The sequence below is a fragment of the Vicugna pacos genome, chromosome 5, assembly GCF_048564905.1.
Source record: "Vicugna pacos chromosome 5, VicPac4, whole genome shotgun sequence".
NCBI lineage: Eukaryota > Metazoa > Chordata > Mammalia > Artiodactyla > Camelidae > Vicugna > Vicugna pacos.
Window position 1 is genome coordinate 88,453,057 of NC_132991.1, and position 19,521 is coordinate 88,472,577.

Here is a 19,521-nt window from a genome sequence, read left to right on the forward strand (position 1 = left end):
TCCACTGCCCATGCTGCCTCTCACCCTAAACTGCTCATCCCCTCGAGCTGCCAGCACGGAGCTGCAGAAGGGTTTTGGTTCAGTTTCTAAAATAAGTGCTTGGAAGTAACCCACCTCCTTTATCTACCTTAGAGCAGTGATATTTACAGCAACTGTCAGAAGCCAATGATCCTCAACTAAGAATACTCATCCTCAGGTGGATACTTTTGTTTTAAGAACAATTAAGTTACCTTCTTAAGTAACTGCCAGCAGAAGCGGGAGCAGGTAGGTCCCCAAGCCACCAGCCAGGCCTCAGTGAGGGCAGTAACGTAGCAATAATTTGCATTACAAGAGAGAGAAGCATGAAAAAAAGGGCTACCTTTAATTTTGAACCAAACTCTAAGCTAACCTCTATGAGTTTTAAGTCCACAAAAGCCAGAAATCCCTAATTTCTAAATATTCAAAGGGACAGAAAAATATTCAATAGTCTGTAAACTGGGCCTACATCCTAACAAATTGGTTGACTTTCAGTTATCTGCACACTGTTTGATAAAATTAATTGAATTCTGAAGATTTCTATGGCTAACATGAATTTTGGAGAGCTTATCTCTTTATAAAAGCTGGTTGTTCCCTTTGCTAGAATGTTCCTCCCCTCAGACAGACCTAGGGCTCAGGCCCTGTCTCCTGTTCACAGAGCATCTTCTCAGTGAAGCCCACCTGACCATCCTCTTCTGTTTTTAATTGAAGTATAGCCAGTTACAATGTATCAGTTCCTGGGGTACGGCATAATATTCCAGTCATGCATATATATACATATATTCATTTTCATAAAAGGTTATTACAAGATAGTGAATATAGTTTCCTGCATTATACAGAAGAAATTTGTTTTTTTTTTATCTATTTATATGTATAGCAGTTAACATTTGCAGATCTCAAACTTCCAAATTTATCCCTTCCCACCCCTTTTCCCCCAGTAACCATAAGATTGTTTACTATATCTGCGAGTCTGTTTGGTAGATGAGTTCATTAGTGTGACCATCCTACTTTAAAATGCAAGCCTCCCCTGTCCACCACTCCCATTCCCAGTCCGTCTTACCCTAGTCTACCTTTCTTTTTTCCCTGTAGTAAGCACTTAACCGTATAATTTACTTTTTTACTGTGTGTATTACTTACGATCTGACCCCTTCTCCCCTGCTGCTACCAATACAAGCTCCATGAGGGCGGGGATCTTCTTCTGTTCTGTTTGCTGATGCCTCTCTCCCAAGTGCCTAGGACAGTGCCTGGCACACCAGAAAGGGATGCAGCGAACAAAAGAAAGTTCTATCAAATTTGGTCAAGAAGAGGAAATGGTCATATTTTGAAACAATAGTCATCTTTTTCACACAAGATTAAAGGGACCAAAAACTCAGCTGAAAATAAGTGTATCAGTGGCTATTTTGAAAAAAATAATTATTTGTGAAAGAACCAAGAAATTCTTTGATGTTAAATATTGTGGCAGAGTATTATCATACTGGGGAGATGTGTAGTGGAAAGAACCCAGCTGGCCTCGGGTTTGAAACTTGACTCTGCAATGCATAAGTACCCACGTGACCTTGACCAAGTCAGTTAAATGCACAGAGGCCCAGCTCATGGGTAAAGTACCACCTGCTATATTGTGTTGTCCTTATATATATAAATGTAATACAAATTACATATACATATACATATAAATGTAATATAAATTGCACACTGTCAATTAATTTACTGTCTTCTCTCTTATAACAGGCTATTGGCTAATGAAACCATTTGGATCAGATTCAAAGTAAGCTTTTAAAAAACAGGTGGTTTAATGAGATCTCATGTACCTATTATCCAGCTTCAACAATTATCAACTCCTGGCAATTCTTGTCCTAAACCCTGCCCCCACGTCAACACATACAAACACACACACACACACACCCCTTCCTTCATATTATTTTGAAACAAACCCCAAATATATCATTTCATGTGCAAATATTTTAGTATAAATCCCTAAATAGAAGAATTCTTTAAACTACATAATCATATCATTATCTGAAAAAATGAATAATTCCTTATCATAAAATGTCCAGAAGGGGTTCAAATTTCCAATTGTCTCATAAATGACTATATTTTTAAAAAAATGTTTAAATCAGGATCCAAGTAAGGCCGGCATATTTGTTGATACATATTTTAAGTATCTTAATTTCTCTTTCTCTTTTTTTTTCGCTCACAGTTTACTTGTGGAAGAAACTGGATCATTTGTCTATTACTTTTGTCATTCTGGATTTTACTGATGGCATGCAAGCTTAATTTTTAAAATTTGATTTGTCACTGAAAGTAACCAACATGTTAAATTTAATGTGGTTCTCGATCTCCGAACAGCAGCAGAATGAAATGACTAATAGGGACAGAATTGAGGGACGAAAGCATGCGTACCATCAATTATAACTTACTTTAAATAATAAATGCTCCCTTGTGTGAGGGAAAAAAAACCTGGGTCCAGTGCTACAAGCATTCATTTCCCTGTTGCACTATCCAGGCCCTTAATGGCAACCCCCTTCTTAATGTGACTTTGTTATTCATAACCAGCACAGTTATGCTATGAGTGTATAGGACAGGCCTTGGGGATATTCAGGCTCAAGTCCAGCAGTCCGGCGAGGCCCTGTTAACGTCCAGCCCGGGGCAGGTCCCTGGACCAGTTCTCCAGCACACTCAGGTTTAGAGGCGAGGCTTCCTCCCTCCAGGCCAGGTGGAGGAAGAAGACAGGCCAGAGGGGGAGAGGACATCCTGTGCTCCCGGTCAGCATGGATGTGGGGAAAGGGGTCTCCTGGAGCCAAGTTTAAGAGAATGGAGCTCTGGCAAAACTGATGAAATGTGTCCAGACTCCTGGCTAAGTAAGATCGCTCGGACAGACATTAATTTCCTGCTTAATAGGAGAACACTCCCCACAATGTTAATTGCCTAGATGTTAAGAAAAACAAGTATGAATAAACCTGCTTCAAATGCCTTTTGTGATGAAGAAAGATGTCAACAAAGTTTCTTTCAAACACAAGTCATACAGTTATTTATATATGTATCTAGATCTAGATCACTTGCTTTTTGTAGATCTTTCCATCTGAATTTTTTCTTTTCTATTAAATGGGTCAATCAGCTTCAACTTGCCTCACTAATGACAGTCCAGCAGCATACAAACTAACTGACTTAGCTTGGTTTTCCACTTAAACATACTTACATATGTGTATTTGTGGAGGAGGGGGATACATTCATTTTTCAGAGACTTTCTTTGAGTGTTTCCTGTATAAAAAGTGGGAGCCATAAAGTGTCTCAAGAAACACTTTCACTGGCCTCCTGATTTTTTCCCCTACTTCCTTGTATCCATAAATATTTGTTGAATAAATAAGTGAATGAATAAATGAATGAATATGGAGATATTATTTGAGGATCAAAAAGCAAGTAACTAACCGCAAGGAATAAAATTCTGTTTAAAGACAGAGTTTACCCATAGACATCTCTAACTGATGGGAATAGATTTCAAATCCTGGTGTTTAGGATCAAGCATAGTCCAGACAACCACACACCACAGATCAAGTTCTTAGGGGCTCCCACCTGTCTGCCCAGAGACCCCAGTGTAGCTCCTGGGTCTTAGCAGGAGGAGTTTATTTCCTCACCTATAATGTAAAAACCCTCATGCCAGCACTATTCATCGGACTGTTATGGGGCAAAGTTTCTAAAACACTCAGGGGAAATATCTTATGTTGTTCTTTACGAAGTGTTATCAAGTCCTCCAGATCAATGGTTTTCAAACCAGGCTTCACAGGAGACAGAAGAGCTTTCGGTGAACATGTGGACAAATGTCCAAGACAGAACTAACCTGTCAACTTACATGGACAGTCGATTTTTGTGTTCACCTTCTCTTGTTACCATAAAGCATATACTTATGCTTATGATATAATAAAATACTATATATAAAACAATTGTATATTAGCTAACATTTGCTCAGCACTTTATGATGGCCAAGCACTGTCCTAAGTGCTTCTTACAGATGATCTCATAGAATCATTTCAACAACACTATAAACCAAGCCCTCTTAATTAGCCCATTTCACAGATAAGGAAAATGAGGCATAAGTAAGTTAAGTCATTGCCCCAAAGTTACACAGATAATAAGTGGGGAAAAAAAGCAAGAATTCCAAACTCTACGTCTGAACTCTTACGCAAACACTGTCATCAATGTGTTATTTTTTAGGATTGTAGCCCTGTACTCAAAAAAGTCAGGCTAGATCCGGTTCACTGAAATACAACTGTACACCTAAGAAACTACTTATCTGCATGCATTCTGCTACCTGTTGATAAAGGAAATTACAGCTGGGAATGTATTTTGCAGAACGGATATGCAAACCGTGCTGCCTGGCAGCCAATTTTTACATATCCCCTGGGGACTGACACTGTGTGCTTTAGATTTAGTTTTGCTTCTTAGGGTCTCTACATCTATGTGGGTTTTGCTGCTATTTCATTAATTTGAATAGGGCTGAAGGAGAAAATGATTTTTCTCTGATTCACGCCAGATTCTGCAGTTATTAAATGAGAGGATGTTACTAATACATCTGTATTGGTATAAGAGAAAGGACGGGCACTTAGAACCAGGTATGGAAAATTTAATTCCGTTCTATTACGGGAGACAAAGTACAGCTGTTAGTTGTTTGCTCATGCTCAAGGCATATTTTTATCTCATATTAAAAAGTATTTCCTGGAGGATAGGATCAGGGTGGGGTGGGATGGAGGAGACAAAGGGCAAACTATTTTAATGGGTCTCTGTTTTTCACAATTAAATTCCTTGCCGACATGCCCCATAGCAGCATTTAAAATCAAGTTTCAAAAAGCCCACAATGCTTACCAGCTGCGACTCCGAAGGTAATGAAGAGGCAGTGCACGTTAGCAGCGTAGGCGCTCAGCACCCAGCCCAGCGAGTTCAGCAGCCCTCCGACGATCGCCGTCCGGCGGCACCCGCACGTGTTGATGAACAAGCCGATGAAAGGTCCTGTCACGGAACATTAAGAAAGGAACTGACTAACGGCATTCTAGCCTCATGCTTTCTTAGGGACTCCTTATGTGAAGACAGAAGCTGTTAAAGAAAACAGACCGAAAAGCCCCATTGCTTTATGTGCAGAAAGCTTCCAGCAAGCAAAGATAGATTTCAATAATTTCACCGAAGGACCCAAGACTCTGGGTTTTCAAGGAAGGCAGATCTGAAATAAATAGAGAATTGGATTCATTCTCTTACCTACAACAGAGGTCCTAACCTACTGGTTTAGAGGCTCTATCCAGCCTGTGGATGCATTTTGTTTATCCAGAGCAAAGTTTAAAAACGTTTCGAATCAGTTGCCAATATTTTTTAAAAATTAAGAGAATTCACACACGCACACAAAATCCGGTGGCAACACAGAATACCTCCCCACACAGCCCGAATCAGCTGGAGCTGTGTAGTAGCTGACCACGTTCAGCTGTGTCACACCCTCTCTGGTTTGCCATAGTCTCCATCCTTCTCTTTAGTCTTTTATTTGGCCTCCTGCCCTCTTTACATGACTTGTTTGGCCTCTGTACACATCCCAGTTTTCTGACTCCAGACCTTAAGGGAGTACAGAAAGGGGGTTCTGAGGACTTCCATGCTTCAAGCAAGGAACCTATAGCCTGTTTTCACGAGGACACTCAGATGCAAACCAAGCTGGAAAGAACTTCTCATCACTTCACACATACTTCAGCCCCTGCCGATTCTCCGTCCTTGGCCGGACACATCAGGTGATGCGTTTATTTTGCTGTGTGGAGATTCAGGGATACCCTTGGTTGTGTAATGTGTGCCAACAGTCAGAGCAGGACAGTATGACATGATACACATTCTAATTCTTACATTACTATGACACTCTAGTTTTTGTCAACCCCTTTGCTTTCTTTCTAATTTTGTGATAACTTCTGATGTCACTGAAGCTTAATGCTTGATTTGGGATCAGTGATTCCTTGTCCAAATTGCAATCCCTATTTTAGTCATACAGTATGAATGAATACTAAACATTCAGTAAGATGGTGCACTTAAACGTCATCTTATTTTTGATCATTATTACTTTATAGAATTATGAAACCCTCCATTCAGGTGGGACTATTTCAGGTTAAAAGCTTGCTGAACTCTAGGGAACTTCCTCTTTTAGTCCAAACTAAAATAAAATTTTCCTTTACAGTTCTAACTATATTCACATGCAGATTTGGATACACAGCCTGCTAATGAAATTTTTTTTGTCTAATGATTTTGAGAGGGTCTAATCCCCAAAATTATGAAGGTAAAGACTTATTAATTTAATTAATAAGGAAGTATTTACATTACAGAAAATAATTCTGTATATAAACCTCTTACAATAGACGTAATACAGTAAATATATTTTATATAAATATATCATGTTATGTATATAAAAAGTATGATATAAACAATATATAAACTAAGTACATTGGCATAAACATCTGAGGAAATTATTGGGGGCACCTGAAATTCAGAAACCAGGGGTGTGAGTGTAGCCCAGTGGCAGAGCGCATGCTTAGCATGAACAAGGTCCTGGGTTCAATCCCCAGGACTTCCATTAAAAAAATAAAATAAAATAAAATAAAGAAATTCAGAAACCATATGTTGAAGAGGTATCTTTTATTTCTTTATACATATTTTATTTTTCTAACCTATGGTCATTTCACCACTTTAAATCTCGGATGAGTGGACAAACAAGAGAAAGACACATGATTCACTGGTTTGCTGTTAAAAGGCCTTTAAGAGATGAAGGGTCAGTGGGTAACAGCTCAGGAGCATGATCGTGTCTTCCCCATTAGGGAAAGGGCCCCAAAGCAAGTTTCTTGTGATGCTACGTATTCATGAAACATTGCACTAAGAGCGCATTTGGGGGAGGAAGGGGAGAAAACCCCAAGTAAGTGTACACATTCATATCTGGAGGAATGTTCTATATCAAAAAGAAAGTATTAATTGCTTTACTGAAAAGAGCATTTGATAACAGTGTCCGGCTTTCTACTTGGTTGACTCTGGCACCATGTGTGCTGGGGCTACAGTCATTTATGATTTGCAGATGAGCAAAGTCAGTCCCAGAAACGCTGACTCCTCTATGGTTACAAAATACAGATTTGTCAAATAAAAGGAAGTCAGATCCCAACTTTCAGCTTCTCAGTTTCTTTTTCTAACCATTGTTTACTGCTGGTCAGCTGGCATCTCTGTGATGGATCTGCCATCCAACACAATGAGAAGAACTTCACACACAGCCTAAGAGGAGGGGAAAATAAGGTTGAGGTGCAGTCCTTTCGTTGGAATGCCCACCTTTGGAGAGGGATTCAGCGTTTCAGAATGAGACTATACAGCTTCTCAGACTTTCTCCTCTTTGGAAGGAATCTGAATCTTGGCCCATTTCCCACATGGTACGTGTTGCATTGCTGCAGGAACATGCTGATGAAGTCATAATTTCTTGCCCATCCCAGCATCTCACAGGTTGTAAAAAGCTCAGGTGAGGAGAGAAACAACCTGAGATGAGCCTTGGCATGCTATCACTGATGAAAGTAGGTAGTTTATTGAGCTCTTGGTCTCGGGGTGTAACCCTACACTGCAGTAAATCAATGGTCTTCTGCCTTGGATGAACCTTGGAGTCACAAAGGAGCTTAAAAAAAAAATCCTGATGCTAGAGTCCCAAGAGATTCTGACTTAATGGTCCAGGTGCAGCCCAGGTTGGCAGGGTTTTTAAAAGCTCCCAGGTGGATCTGATGTGTAGCCAGGATTGTCAATCACTGCTCTGAATCTACTTAGCAAGTAAGTGGCCTTCTGCAGCCTTAAGCTTCCCCTAACAATGCGGCTTCCACCAAGAATTATTTGAAGAGCTATTACAAAGGCTGCTACAGATCTGACTGAGGTGATGACATTTCGTTAAAAATTGAGAACTTCTGCAGGAAACTGGCAAAATCCATGCTAGCAATGAGTGAAACAAGAATGAAATTACTGAATTTCCCATGTGTGAGTCACTGTTCAAGAGAGATGGCTTTCAACCCTGTAACCTAGTTCATGTTTTTTTTTTTTACTTAAAATAAGTAACTCAATATGTTTATAATCAGAAAATGGAAACAATTTATATTTATTCCCTTCACACATATTTTCAGTTCTCATTTGATGGAGTGGCAGACAGTGTGATGGTGGACACCATTCCAGAGTCCAATGGACCAGGTTTGAAGCCTGTCCCACACTTACTGGTTATCTCCAGTAAGTTACTTAATGTCTCCAAGCGTTGCACGTCCTCCTCTCCGAGACAGAAATGATGGTCTGGCCTCCAAGGCTGCTGTAGGATCAAGTGAGATCATGTACATAACACGTGCTTGGCATGTATCAAGTGCTCAATAAAGGAGAGCTGTTTTTGCTGGCTTTTGGCTTGGAAAAGTACCCAACATATCTGCCGCCACCCTGTACCCTGCTATTCAGCTTAAGATACGGAATAGCAATTTAGGGTCATGACTGATAGAATAAAATAACTTTCATTCATATAGCTAGGAGCCTTGTGGTGTTATAATTTCTGAGCCGCAAGGCAAAAGACATTTATCTGGTTGGCATCTTTCCTGTAGAAAGCTTAGTCTACAAGCTGAGATTCCACTGTCTGGAATTCAAAGACTCTCCAACAGAGTTCTGAGTGCACAGTCACCTCCCAGTTAAAGATGACAATCACGCTTCACCACTCTGAGTTAGGAGTTCTGGATTGGGGGAGCATCTTCAGAACCACATTCCATTGCTTATTCCTGTAGAACTTGTCAAACACAAAACAATAACAAAGATGACCTAACTGGATGGTTTGGAAAATACTGAGACATTTCATATCCTGGCCTTTGGCTGAATCTTCTTTTTTTTGTTGCATGCACACCCTTCCTGGATTGAATCGTTAAGTATGTTGTTCTACCTGATAAACATTTACTTTTAAAAGATAAGAAAACTGGATTTTAAGTATTTGAAAAGCACAGTTTTCCTTTCCTGACTTATTGAGAAGGCAGAGTCACATCCAACATAAGACAAGCAAGTTCCCTACACTGAGGTTAACCTCCCCATACGTTTCATAGGATAAGACAGTCCTAGTTTGAACAAAGCCAAGGCGGGGTTGACGAAATCAGTTCATTAAGGTTATAGGCAAAAATGATTTTGCAGCGATTCTCTCACCCACATAATGCTGCCCTTATTTAACCGTTAAACTAGATCAGTAGCGGGGAGGGTATAGCTCAAGCGGTAGAGCACATGCTTAGCACGCATGAGGTCCCAGGTTCAATCCCCAGTATGTCCATTAAAACAAATAATAATAATTAAATAAATAAACCTAATTACCTCCCCCCTCCAAAAAGTAGAAATAAAATAAGAAAATTAAAAAAAAGACTAAATCAGTAATAATTCCCTTTGATAAACACATACCCCCTGCACACATCTTGAGAAGCAACACTCTGTCCTTGTTTTTTGTCATTAGCGCTGCCACTGTTATTAATGTTGCTTGTATTACCCAAAGTAACACTGGCTGAAGAAAGGCCAAGATCAACAACTCTCTGAGTTGAATTCAAGCAATTAATTACGAATGTGGAAATCCCTGACAATGCACAGACACTCGCCAAACACACACATGCCTGCCATACACATACTCTCACAAAAACAGGAAAAGACTTAAAGTCATTTATGTTTCTAGCATAAAATATATTACGAATACTTTAAAAAATTAGATGTAAAAGTATAGCTTTTACTTTCAAGTGATGCAACAGCAGCTTAAGGGTATAGCGGTAATGACCTCATAAAATTGTTGAGAGAATGAAATAAAATCAAACAAGATGATGTAATGGCATGCACGTGGTGTATAATAGATGCTTATTAAATGTTAGTTGACAGTAAAAGTTGTTTAGTTCCAAAACTGAAGCACATTAGCCATAATAACATGTCATATTTATAATAACTTTCTGGCTTAGTATCTCCAACTGGGTAAGAATTGCTTTCATAGATTGCTGCGTGGTTAGGTTAAACTACAAGATACAAGAATATGTCATCATTTCCTCCTGTTAGCTAGATCAATAACCGTCCTTAGAAACAGTTTCATAGATTTTTCAAGAACATAGAATCAATGTTTCAAATTTCAAACATCAGAGCTCTGAAATAAAATTGCTATTTACTTTTACTGTGTTGTCTCTGAAAGTTTTATCTTTGAAAAAGACTCTCAAGTGTTAAACAGATTTATAATGATAGATAATACATTATAACAGTTAAGAAAACAGACTTGGGGGCAAAAGAGAGTATTTTAATCATCAATTTTTTAAAAACTCCAAATATTTACAATCTTCAAATAGCTACATCCCACAAAAGGACAAATCTGGTATGATTCCACTTGTATGAGGTCCTCAGAGTAATCAAATTCTAGGGACAGAAAATAGAGTGGCAGTGGCCAGGGGCAGGGGATTGGGAGAGAGGCGGCAATGGGGAGTTATTGCTTAATGGGGGCAGAGTTTCAGTTCAGGAAAATGCAGAGAGTTCTGGAGATGAATAGTGTTGATGAAGGTACTCAATGGCACTGAATCCTATACCTAAAAATGGTTAAAATGATAAGCTTTCTGTTGTATATATTTTACCACAATAAAAACAATAGTAACATCCACTAAAGTCAAACATCTAATGTTTCAACAATATAAACCTTTCCTTCCGGTGAGGAACTGCCATTGTATAATGACTGAGTTTCATGACAGGTCACACCAGAACGTACCCACGATCAAGGTGACGCCCATGCTGAGGGAGCTGACCCACGCCGTCAGGCCGCGGCTCTGATGGAACTCTTCAAGCCACTCCACGTTGAGGACTCCCAGGGCCATCTGGGAGCCCATGATGAGGATGTGCACAAAGAAAGAGGAAAGGACCATCATCCAAGCCCATCCGCCATCAATGTTTGGGTGGGGTTTAAGTGTCTTCTTATCCTTGGGGTCATCTTCAAAATCATACCCAATGTCTTCATGACTTGTATACATTTTCCAAGAGTTTCTGAAATACATATGACAAACAACTTCATTGAACATCAAGACAAAAAATACCCCCATCTCCTTTGGACAGCTCTACCTCCTCATCACAGCCAAAGTGGCCGCAGCCATCACATCAGACCTTTCTATTAATCTTCGTCATTGCACAGATTTGGGAACACTCCTCACTTTCTCACAGGACCAAGTGCTTTTTATGAAACTTGTTTCATCTTTACAGTCATCCTAATGTAAGTATTACCATCCCTATTTTAAAGAAATGAAATAGACTCAGAGAAGTGAAGTGCCCTTCCAAAGTTTTCATGGCCAGCAGGTAGATGGCTCGACAGGAACTCGGGCATTGAACCCAGCTATTCCTGATTCCAAAGCCCATGCCTTCTGTCCCTTATTGAGATGGATACTGATAAGTGACAACAACGATGTCAGAGGAGGAAGACGCCTGGCCTTAGGCAGGGTACAGCTTGGCCTTGGTGGGGCTCCTGGCAGCGCATATGGTTCTTAGTTTCGTGAGTCCCAGCGTTCAGTTTGTTCAGCGCAGCCAGCACGGGTTAGCCTCATGGGGACTGACTCACACAACCCCAACTCAGGAGGGTTTGGTAAAGGAGAAGGGCAATTTATCATCTTAGAACGGGAGATAGTTTTCTAATAATGGTGATAATTATGTCTGATATACAAGACATACTTTTACCTCCTCCACCCACCCCCATTCCCAGCATTTACCTGGGAAGCTAGAAAGCTCCTTAGAAAATAGGAAATCAGATTAAAGAAATTTGGATACTACAGTGATGTGCAGGTTGCCAGGAAGCCAGGGGCAAGATCTTGTAAAGCCTGATGTGCCGGATAAAGACCTTAGAGTTCGTCTTGTACATAATGAACAGTTGGTGGCTCAATCTGCTCTAGGAAGAGACAAGATGTTACCTGCGCTTTGCAAGGTCCATCTCTCAGGATATCCCAACAAGAGGAGGGTGGCCGGATGGAGATGGGGGGCGGGTGATGCCAGGTCAGGGGAGGTCTCTGGGTTTGTTTTACTTTTCAGGATGAGAATGAAGTGTGTGCATAAGAACTGAAGATAAGGAGCAAAAGAGAGGGAGAGAGAGAAATAGAGAGAGAGAACGACTAATCCCAGAGGTGATGGGACAGGGTTAGTCTTGATCAGGAAGAGGGACCCAATCTCTGAGACTGGAGGAAGCAGGCAGGTGAGTGGGGATAAGACGGGAAGCAGTGGGATGAAAGTTATACCTGTTGGTCTAATTTCTTGGTTAAGTATGGAAGCTAGACCATTGGCTGAGAATGAGGGGAATGGTAGTTATGTCAGGGTCTCAATGTTCAGGCTAATGAAAGAAACTGTTGTTGAAGACAAGTGGAAATGATTGTTGGGTGGCCCTGAAGGCGAGCTGAGCCCTGCAGGGCACCGCTGCAAAGCCACGGGCAATGGAGCACCGCGGACAGAGCAGAGGGAGCACTCTGCCCCAGAAGTCTGCAATGAGAAACGCTGACTAAAAGCTGGTCTGTTTTTCTCTGACCACATACGTGCCTGCGATCCTAGACAATGTCATTGATAAAATACTCTTCTCTGAAAAGAATTCTTCACTGGTCAAAGTTCCAAATAATGCTGTTTCCAGGCTCTGTAAGCTTGAAATCAGCATGCTTTGGTTGCCATGCTTTTGTAAACACTGTGTTCTACAGGGACATTATCTCGGAGAACTGATGGTTATACAGTGGACCCTGGCTCACGTGGGACCCCAGCTGTACACACGTGTTTTGAGAACAAGTTTCTAAGAGTTCAGAATTGCTGGCGCTTCCCCTTGGCTGAATTTGGGTCTGCGGTGCCTGCAGTGTCCCACCCTGCCTGCCTGTAGCAGGACATCCGTGATGGACTGTGACAGCTCAGTTATGGTGGGGACAAAGACAGGAACGCCAGCTCCTTCACTTGTGTCATTCTATGTGCCCACCTGGAGACTTTCTTTTTGTTTAAAATTTAAAAAAAGCAAAACAGAGAGCAAGACTGCACAATGAAAATCTTTGATATGAAAAGTGAAATTTGCAGTCAGTACATGAAATGCTTCACTCAATTTGAATAACGTCTTTAAAATGGAAGTCGATTCTTTTTGTTCCCCCCAAGTAATTATTTCACAATAGAAGAACAAATAAGAAAGTAATGATTATTCCTGATCATTACATGTGATTATTACTGAAGATCATTTTGTTGCAGTGGAGGAAGGTGGTGTGAAAAAAGGCCCCAGGTACTCTAGGCACCCCTCTGTCCTGGGGCTCTTCTCTGCAGGGTTGTGCTGTGGACGAGCAGGACAGAGAAGCAGTTACACTTGGCCAAATGGACAGTGCCCAGCCTCTTTTGAAGCATCTTGTGGCAATCTGCACACCCTCTTTCTGTATATCTCTGACTTAAGAATTGTTTTTACCTTTTCAAGGGCTAGGTGACCTGCAAACTTAAAATATTCTCTGCCCCTTTATAGGAAAAGTTCGCTAATTCCTGGACTGAGTTTGTTGGGAAGAAACGGACGCTGAGGAACCAAGGATGCCAGTGGAACAGCAATTTAATGGATCTGTCCTGGGGCTCATCTTGACTTTTCCTTTCTCTCATAATCATTATTTTTTATCTTTTAAAATTATTGTATCTCTTCAACAGCCATCCAGTTCTCAACCACTACACTTCCTGCCCACATTGCTGCTCTCTGCTGGGTCCTTCCCTCCACCTCTCCGTTACCCAGGCTGCTGGGAGTGATTGAATGCTGCCTTACCAGGTAACTTCCCCATCCTGTCAAATTATCTTTCAGATCAAGTCCAAACTCCCCCACTGCCAGGTTCTCCTCTCGCTTTATCAGCCGCTCTGCTGGGTCCCTCCTCCCGTTCCTCATTCTTGCGCTCTGCTCTCCAGCCCGGCTGAAGCACCTGCAGCTCCCTGACCTTGGCACAGTCTCTCCGACCTCCCCTTCTTCCCTCTTTCGGGAACATACTTCCCTCCTTCTGACCTCCTGGTCCTCTTCTGCTCATCCTTCACAATTCAGCTAAATTATAATAGTGAAACCTTGAAATAGTAACAACAGCAGCAGCAACAAGAAAACCCTGCAAACATCTCCAATATCCAACATTAGAGGAGGTGTTAAATAAATCAGTCATGGTATAGCCATGCAATGCACGGCCACCATCAACAATAGAACTGTCCAGACGCTTTGAAGACATAGAAAGAAGGGCACACTAAGGTGTGAATTATACTTTGGGAGGGGTCAGAAAACGGGACACATGAAATAATCCCTTTTTTGTTGCTGTTGTTAAAAACATGTATCTGTAGGAAAAAAAGACTGGAGTGAAACAAAAATGTTGATGGAGATTATTTCTCTTTGGATGATGGTCTTCCAAGTAATTTCCCCTTCTTTTTATTGATCTTTTTGGTTAAAAAAATCTAAATAAACATACATTAACTATATTATAAGAATGTAAAGGTCCTTCTATCTTTTAAACATCATTTGGATCAGTTTCTTGCCTCTAGTAGATTAGTGGCGACTCAGAACCACTTTCCTTGGGAAGCGTAGTCCGTGTTGGGCTGTAGGCTTTGGTATGTGTTTCCCACCACCCTCCTCTCCCACCGTGAGAAGACAGTGTGCCTGGGGATGGAAGGGGATGGGGTAACCCTTGCTCTCCAAAGCTCACAGCCCAGAAAAGAGCTACCCTGTCAAAAGGGCTAGGAGGACGAAGTTAGGAAGAGTTCGGAAGGCATGTTTGATGGTGGTCTTCCCTCTTTCCCTGGTAGTGGTACCCAGAGTCCCAAAAAGTCAGAAAGGCGAGAACCAGGCAGCTTGATAAGGGATGGGCCTGGCCGAGATGAGTAATAACATGGTCTTACAATCCGTGCTTAATGAGATATGTGTTTAATGAGATAAAACAACACTACCTGACATTTTCCTAAAGCCCATCTACATTTAAGAAAGACTTTGAAACAATAATAATACAGAAGTCAGGTGTTTTTCAACCCATGAGTTGAAAGAGTAAGCGTTTTTTCTAAGCAATGTTAAGAACTTTATATTCTTACTGAATTATTTATTTTGTGGGTTGAGATACAGTTGCCATTGAACTGCACTTGACATTTCCAGTTCATTTGTTCACGAATAAATGACACTGAGTAGCATTTAAGGGAGAAGTTTTATTCAAGAGGCACAACTGTGCACGTAGAAAACAGTATTAGCTGGTGGGTAAAACGGAGTTCCATCAGATCCTGAGAAGGTACCTGGAGACCTACTAGGCAAAGGAACTGTCTGCACTTCACACCCAGATCTCTCTGAAAGTAATTCCTATTTTGACTAATCGCAGTTATCTGATTGTCCAGCCAGGTTAACGAAAACAAACAAAAGGCAACAGAAAAGTAAGTGTCTATCCTCTCACCAAGTGTGCTTTAGTATTTTGTTTTATTTAGTTTTTAAGTGAAGTATAGTCAGTTTACAATGTTGTGTTAGTTTCTGGTGTACAGCATAGTGATTCAGTTACACACACACACACACACACACACACACATTCCTTTTCGTATTTTTTCATTATAAGCTATTACAAGACATTGAATATTGTTTCCTGTGCTATACAGTAGGACCTTGTTGTTTATCTGCTTTAACATGTTGGTATTTATATAATTATAAGATACAACATAATCATCTGAGCATTATGATCCTACTCTGCACCTGGAGAGGCAGAACCAGGACAGGGGTTCTGGATCATTCCATCCCAGGCTCCAAGTCTTTCTCCACCATATGGTCTTCAAGCTCCCCCATCTTCTCCACAGCCTGGCACATGTGTAACATAACAACACACGAGTGGGACACTGGGGTAAATGGAGCAGTGAGTGTGGGGTTTCCCCTAAGGATCCATGTGTAAAATGTAACCCACTTTAGGCTCACCCAGAAGGGACGCTCTGCACGTAGCATTCGGGCCCTGCACTGAACAAGCTGAAGGAAGGACATGGGAAGATTATAGGACCAGCTCTGTTCTTCGGAAAAGTGAGTTCATCAACCGTGAAAGAGAAACTGTAAACGCGGGAAATGAAGTACCACATGCAGGCAAAGACGTGGAGGTCAGCTATATATTTACCTGGTAACTGGCAGAAATGAAAATAATTTAGGGGATGCTGGTGTGTTTCAGACATTAAAACTAAATGAAATTTTCCACAACTCTTGTTAGGAGAGTACGTTTTATCAGCAAGTCACTGATTTTGAATTTGGCCATTGTGATTATGTGGTGAGCTCATTATAAATGAGAAGTACAGGGGAAAGAGCCAAATTAAGGGTAATACTACAATCTTTCCCAAAGGTGGGCAGAGTACGTTGGCGGGAGATTCTTCATTAGATGCGAGTGCATGGCGGGTCCACCCAGAATTTGGCTTCTAGACCTGTTGTGCACTGCAAATGTCGGGCCTTTAGAGGGCGTACTTACGGCCAACAGGCTGAAGAGGCTGGAGCAAGGACTTGGGGAGCTGAGCTGGTGCAGAGCCCACAGCGCAGGAGAACCCCGGCTGGGTCCACGCTGTATTAGGGGGCACTAGACATTAAAATGCCTTCTATGTGCTTGGCGCCTTCTCTACAACAATTCTGTCCAGTGGATATTAATGTTCCATTTCACAGATGAGGAAACTGAGGCAATCTGTAGAATGGGGGCAATGCAACTTAGGTCTGACTAGCAGGTGGTGGAGTCCAAATTTGAACTTGAGCCTGAGGGATTCCAAAGCGTATTTTATCCACCTCCTCCAACTAACACACACACGCACACGCCAGGCAAGGGGAAAAGGAATCTTTCTAATACCCAGTAATAACCCTCACTCATCCTTGTTAATGAGCCTGGATCAACTTTTCCGCGGAAAGAAAACGACTTAGTTGGTAAGCACAGTTGAGCTCCTAAACACCGTCAACGGCCTTGGCGGCGTCAGGCCCCGAAATGGCCGCCCCCAGTTCCCTCGCCCCATTTTAGTCCCTCCTCTCCTCCCTCAGGAGCCTTGATCAGAACCGCTATGGGGAACCAGCATCTGCACGCCCTGCGCTGGCCCCCGCGCGATCTGGCCTCGGCGCCCCTCCTCCGAGCGTCACGCCGGCCGCCCCCGGACCCCTTCCGGACATTCCGTGCTCCCCCTTCCCCGGCACCCCCAGGCCACCCCCCAATCCCCACCATCACGGCATCCTGGCGTGCTCAGAACCCGCCAGCTCCGCGGGGAAGCGAGGCCGATCGCAGTCCGGCAGCCTGCGCGGGGAGGCATCCCGCACCCTCGGAAGTCCCCTGGCCGCCCGGCCCCTGTCCTGGTGTCCCGCTCTCCGCTCCATCACCGCTAACTCGAGTCCCTAGCCGCAGCTGGGAGAGGAGGCGGGGAGCAAAGCTAGGCGCCGGCCAGAGCGCGCCTCCAGGGCCGGGCGGGGGTTCCGAGGGGCGCCGTGCGCCCTTGATGACGCGCGCGGGGCCCTGGCCGGCGTGGGAGCGAGGCGCGCGTCCCCACGCTCCGCCCCCGCCCGCCGTTAGCGCGCCCGCCCCGAGGTGGCCTCGCCCGCTACTCGGCAGCCCCTCGGCTGGTGGCCTGGGCGCGACCACCGCGCCTCGCGGCCGCCTTGCCTTCCACCGCCCGGGCCGCCTTCCCCGACCCTGCCCCGGGCCCGCGCCGCCGCTTCCCGAGCGTCTGGGGTGCAGCGGCCGCCCGCGGTCCGAGATGCCCCCGCGCCGTTCCATCCCCGGGCCCGCGCCGCCAAGCCGCCTCGGGATACTCACCGCCCGCAGCCCGCTGGGCGGCGGCCTCACTCGGCTCCCGGCCCCGATCTTCGAACTTGCTGTTTCCCTCGGAGCCCCCGGAGCGGCTGGGCGGAGAGATTTGCTGCAGTGTCGCCTATCATCCTGGAGATGCGGCTACCTGCGGCGCGGCGCTCCGCCGGGCTCTGTGCGCTGTGCGGGCTCCGGGTGCCTCCGCCGCTCGCTGCCAGGCCAGCTCCGTCCTGCGGAGCTTCGAGCTTGAGGCCTCAGTCCGTGTGGCTTTAAAAAGGGTGCCCGAACCTACCCTGAGCTTCCTTCCAATCCGTGCAATTTCAAATCTTCACGCTGGTTCATTCCTATACCGGCTAATTCTGGTTTGGCAGGAAAAAAAATTGCAGTCACCTCACGTGCACACTCTTGTGGCCGCTTGTAGTTTCTAGCTTTGGCTGAGGTTCGCTAATGCTCTCAGCACACAACTGGAGGGAAGGGACTGAAACCTAACCTAAAATGCAGGTGGAAATAGACGTATCCTCCGTTTCTCTGAAGTAGGAGAGAAGTGATGGAGAAACCCTCACTGAAGACTGGGCCACAAAATCTGGCAGTCTGTGGTTGGAAGAGGTGGACGGACCTGCAGTATTCTTGGCCAAAGAGGACTGAACATCCCCTCTCCTTTGTCCCATCCTGGGCGGTACCTCTCCCTGCTCTTTCTCCAGCATCTGCTGCCTGCATTCATAGCGCCAGGCACAAGTTTCACTTCCACCCGTGACTGCTCTGTTCCCAGCAGTGCACCCAACGCAACGCTTTGCCCAGGGAACGTTTTAATAATAATAAATAAATAATATAAGTAAATAATAAATGGAGCCAGGGCTGTTTTACCTCACCTGAAGGCTTTTGTGGTGGTTCTCTATTGCTGTTGTAATATATTACCAAGGACTTAATGACTGAAAACAGCACAAGTTTATTATCTCATAGTTCTGGGGGTCAGAAGTCCAAAATGGGTCTTCTTGGACTAAAATCAAGGAGGTGGCAAAGGAGTGTTCCTTCTGACAGCTCTAGGGGAGAGCCCATGCTTTTAGAGGTGTCCTCAGGCCCTGGCTCACGGCCACTTCCTCTGTCTTCAAAGTCAGCAGCATTGCCTCATTCTGTGTCTTTCTTCGTAGTCACTGTCTCTTCTAGTTGGCCTTCTTTTTCCACTTTTAAGGGCTCTTGGGATTACATGGGGCCTACCCAGTGGTAATTGGGTTATTGGATAATCCAAATAATCTCCCTGCTTTAAGGTCAGCTGATTAACAATCTTAACGCCACCTGCAAATTTAATTCCCCTTTGCCATGTAAGGTAACATATTCACAGAGTCCAGAGATTAGAATGTGGTCGTCTTTGAGGGACCATTATTTTATCTACCATAAATTGCCTTCTTTCTTACTTCCTTTTTTCCTTCCTTTCTTGTTTTGTTCTTTTATGGAAAAAAGAATATTCATATGCATTTCACATTGCCACTTCTTATAACAAATCTTGATTTAAAAATAATTGAGAATATTCTGAGAAACTGTGGTTTAGTGAGGACATTTGGGTGAGGCATCAGGCTTATGTGGTCCAAATGGTGTACTTTTGTTGATCAGAACATGAACAAATGGATGGTTAGTGTTTCCTTGGGATGGCTTTCTCAGATACCACTCATTTCAACCAGGCTTTAGATAGTAAGTCAAGACTGGGTTCCTGGAAAATATCTCAAGTGCAGATGATCCATCTTGT

At 43.4% G+C, this 19,521-nt stretch overlaps 1 protein-coding gene across 2 annotated transcripts in view; it reads right to left on the reverse strand.

The window, feature by feature from the left end:
* SLC16A14 (solute carrier family 16 member 14) overlaps positions 1 to 18,241 on the reverse strand; it is a 30,624-nt gene extending 12,383 nt beyond the window's left edge. The window contains exons 1-3 of one of the 2 annotated variants that reach the window (XM_072961823.1): positions 17,790 to 18,241; positions 10,775 to 11,046; positions 4,873 to 5,016 (exon numbers count right to left, since the gene is read on the reverse strand). In XM_072961823.1, the coding sequence (XP_072817924.1) occupies positions 4,873 to 5,016; positions 10,775 to 11,033 (403 nt within the window). In that variant the 5' untranslated portion in view covers positions 11,034 to 11,046; positions 17,790 to 18,241. Of the gene's footprint in view, positions 1 to 4,872; positions 5,017 to 10,774; positions 11,066 to 17,789 lie in introns of those variants that run through there. The other variant, XM_031677908.2, reaches the window with a different exon arrangement.
* Between the last annotated feature and the right edge of the window lie 1,280 nt (positions 18,242 to 19,521).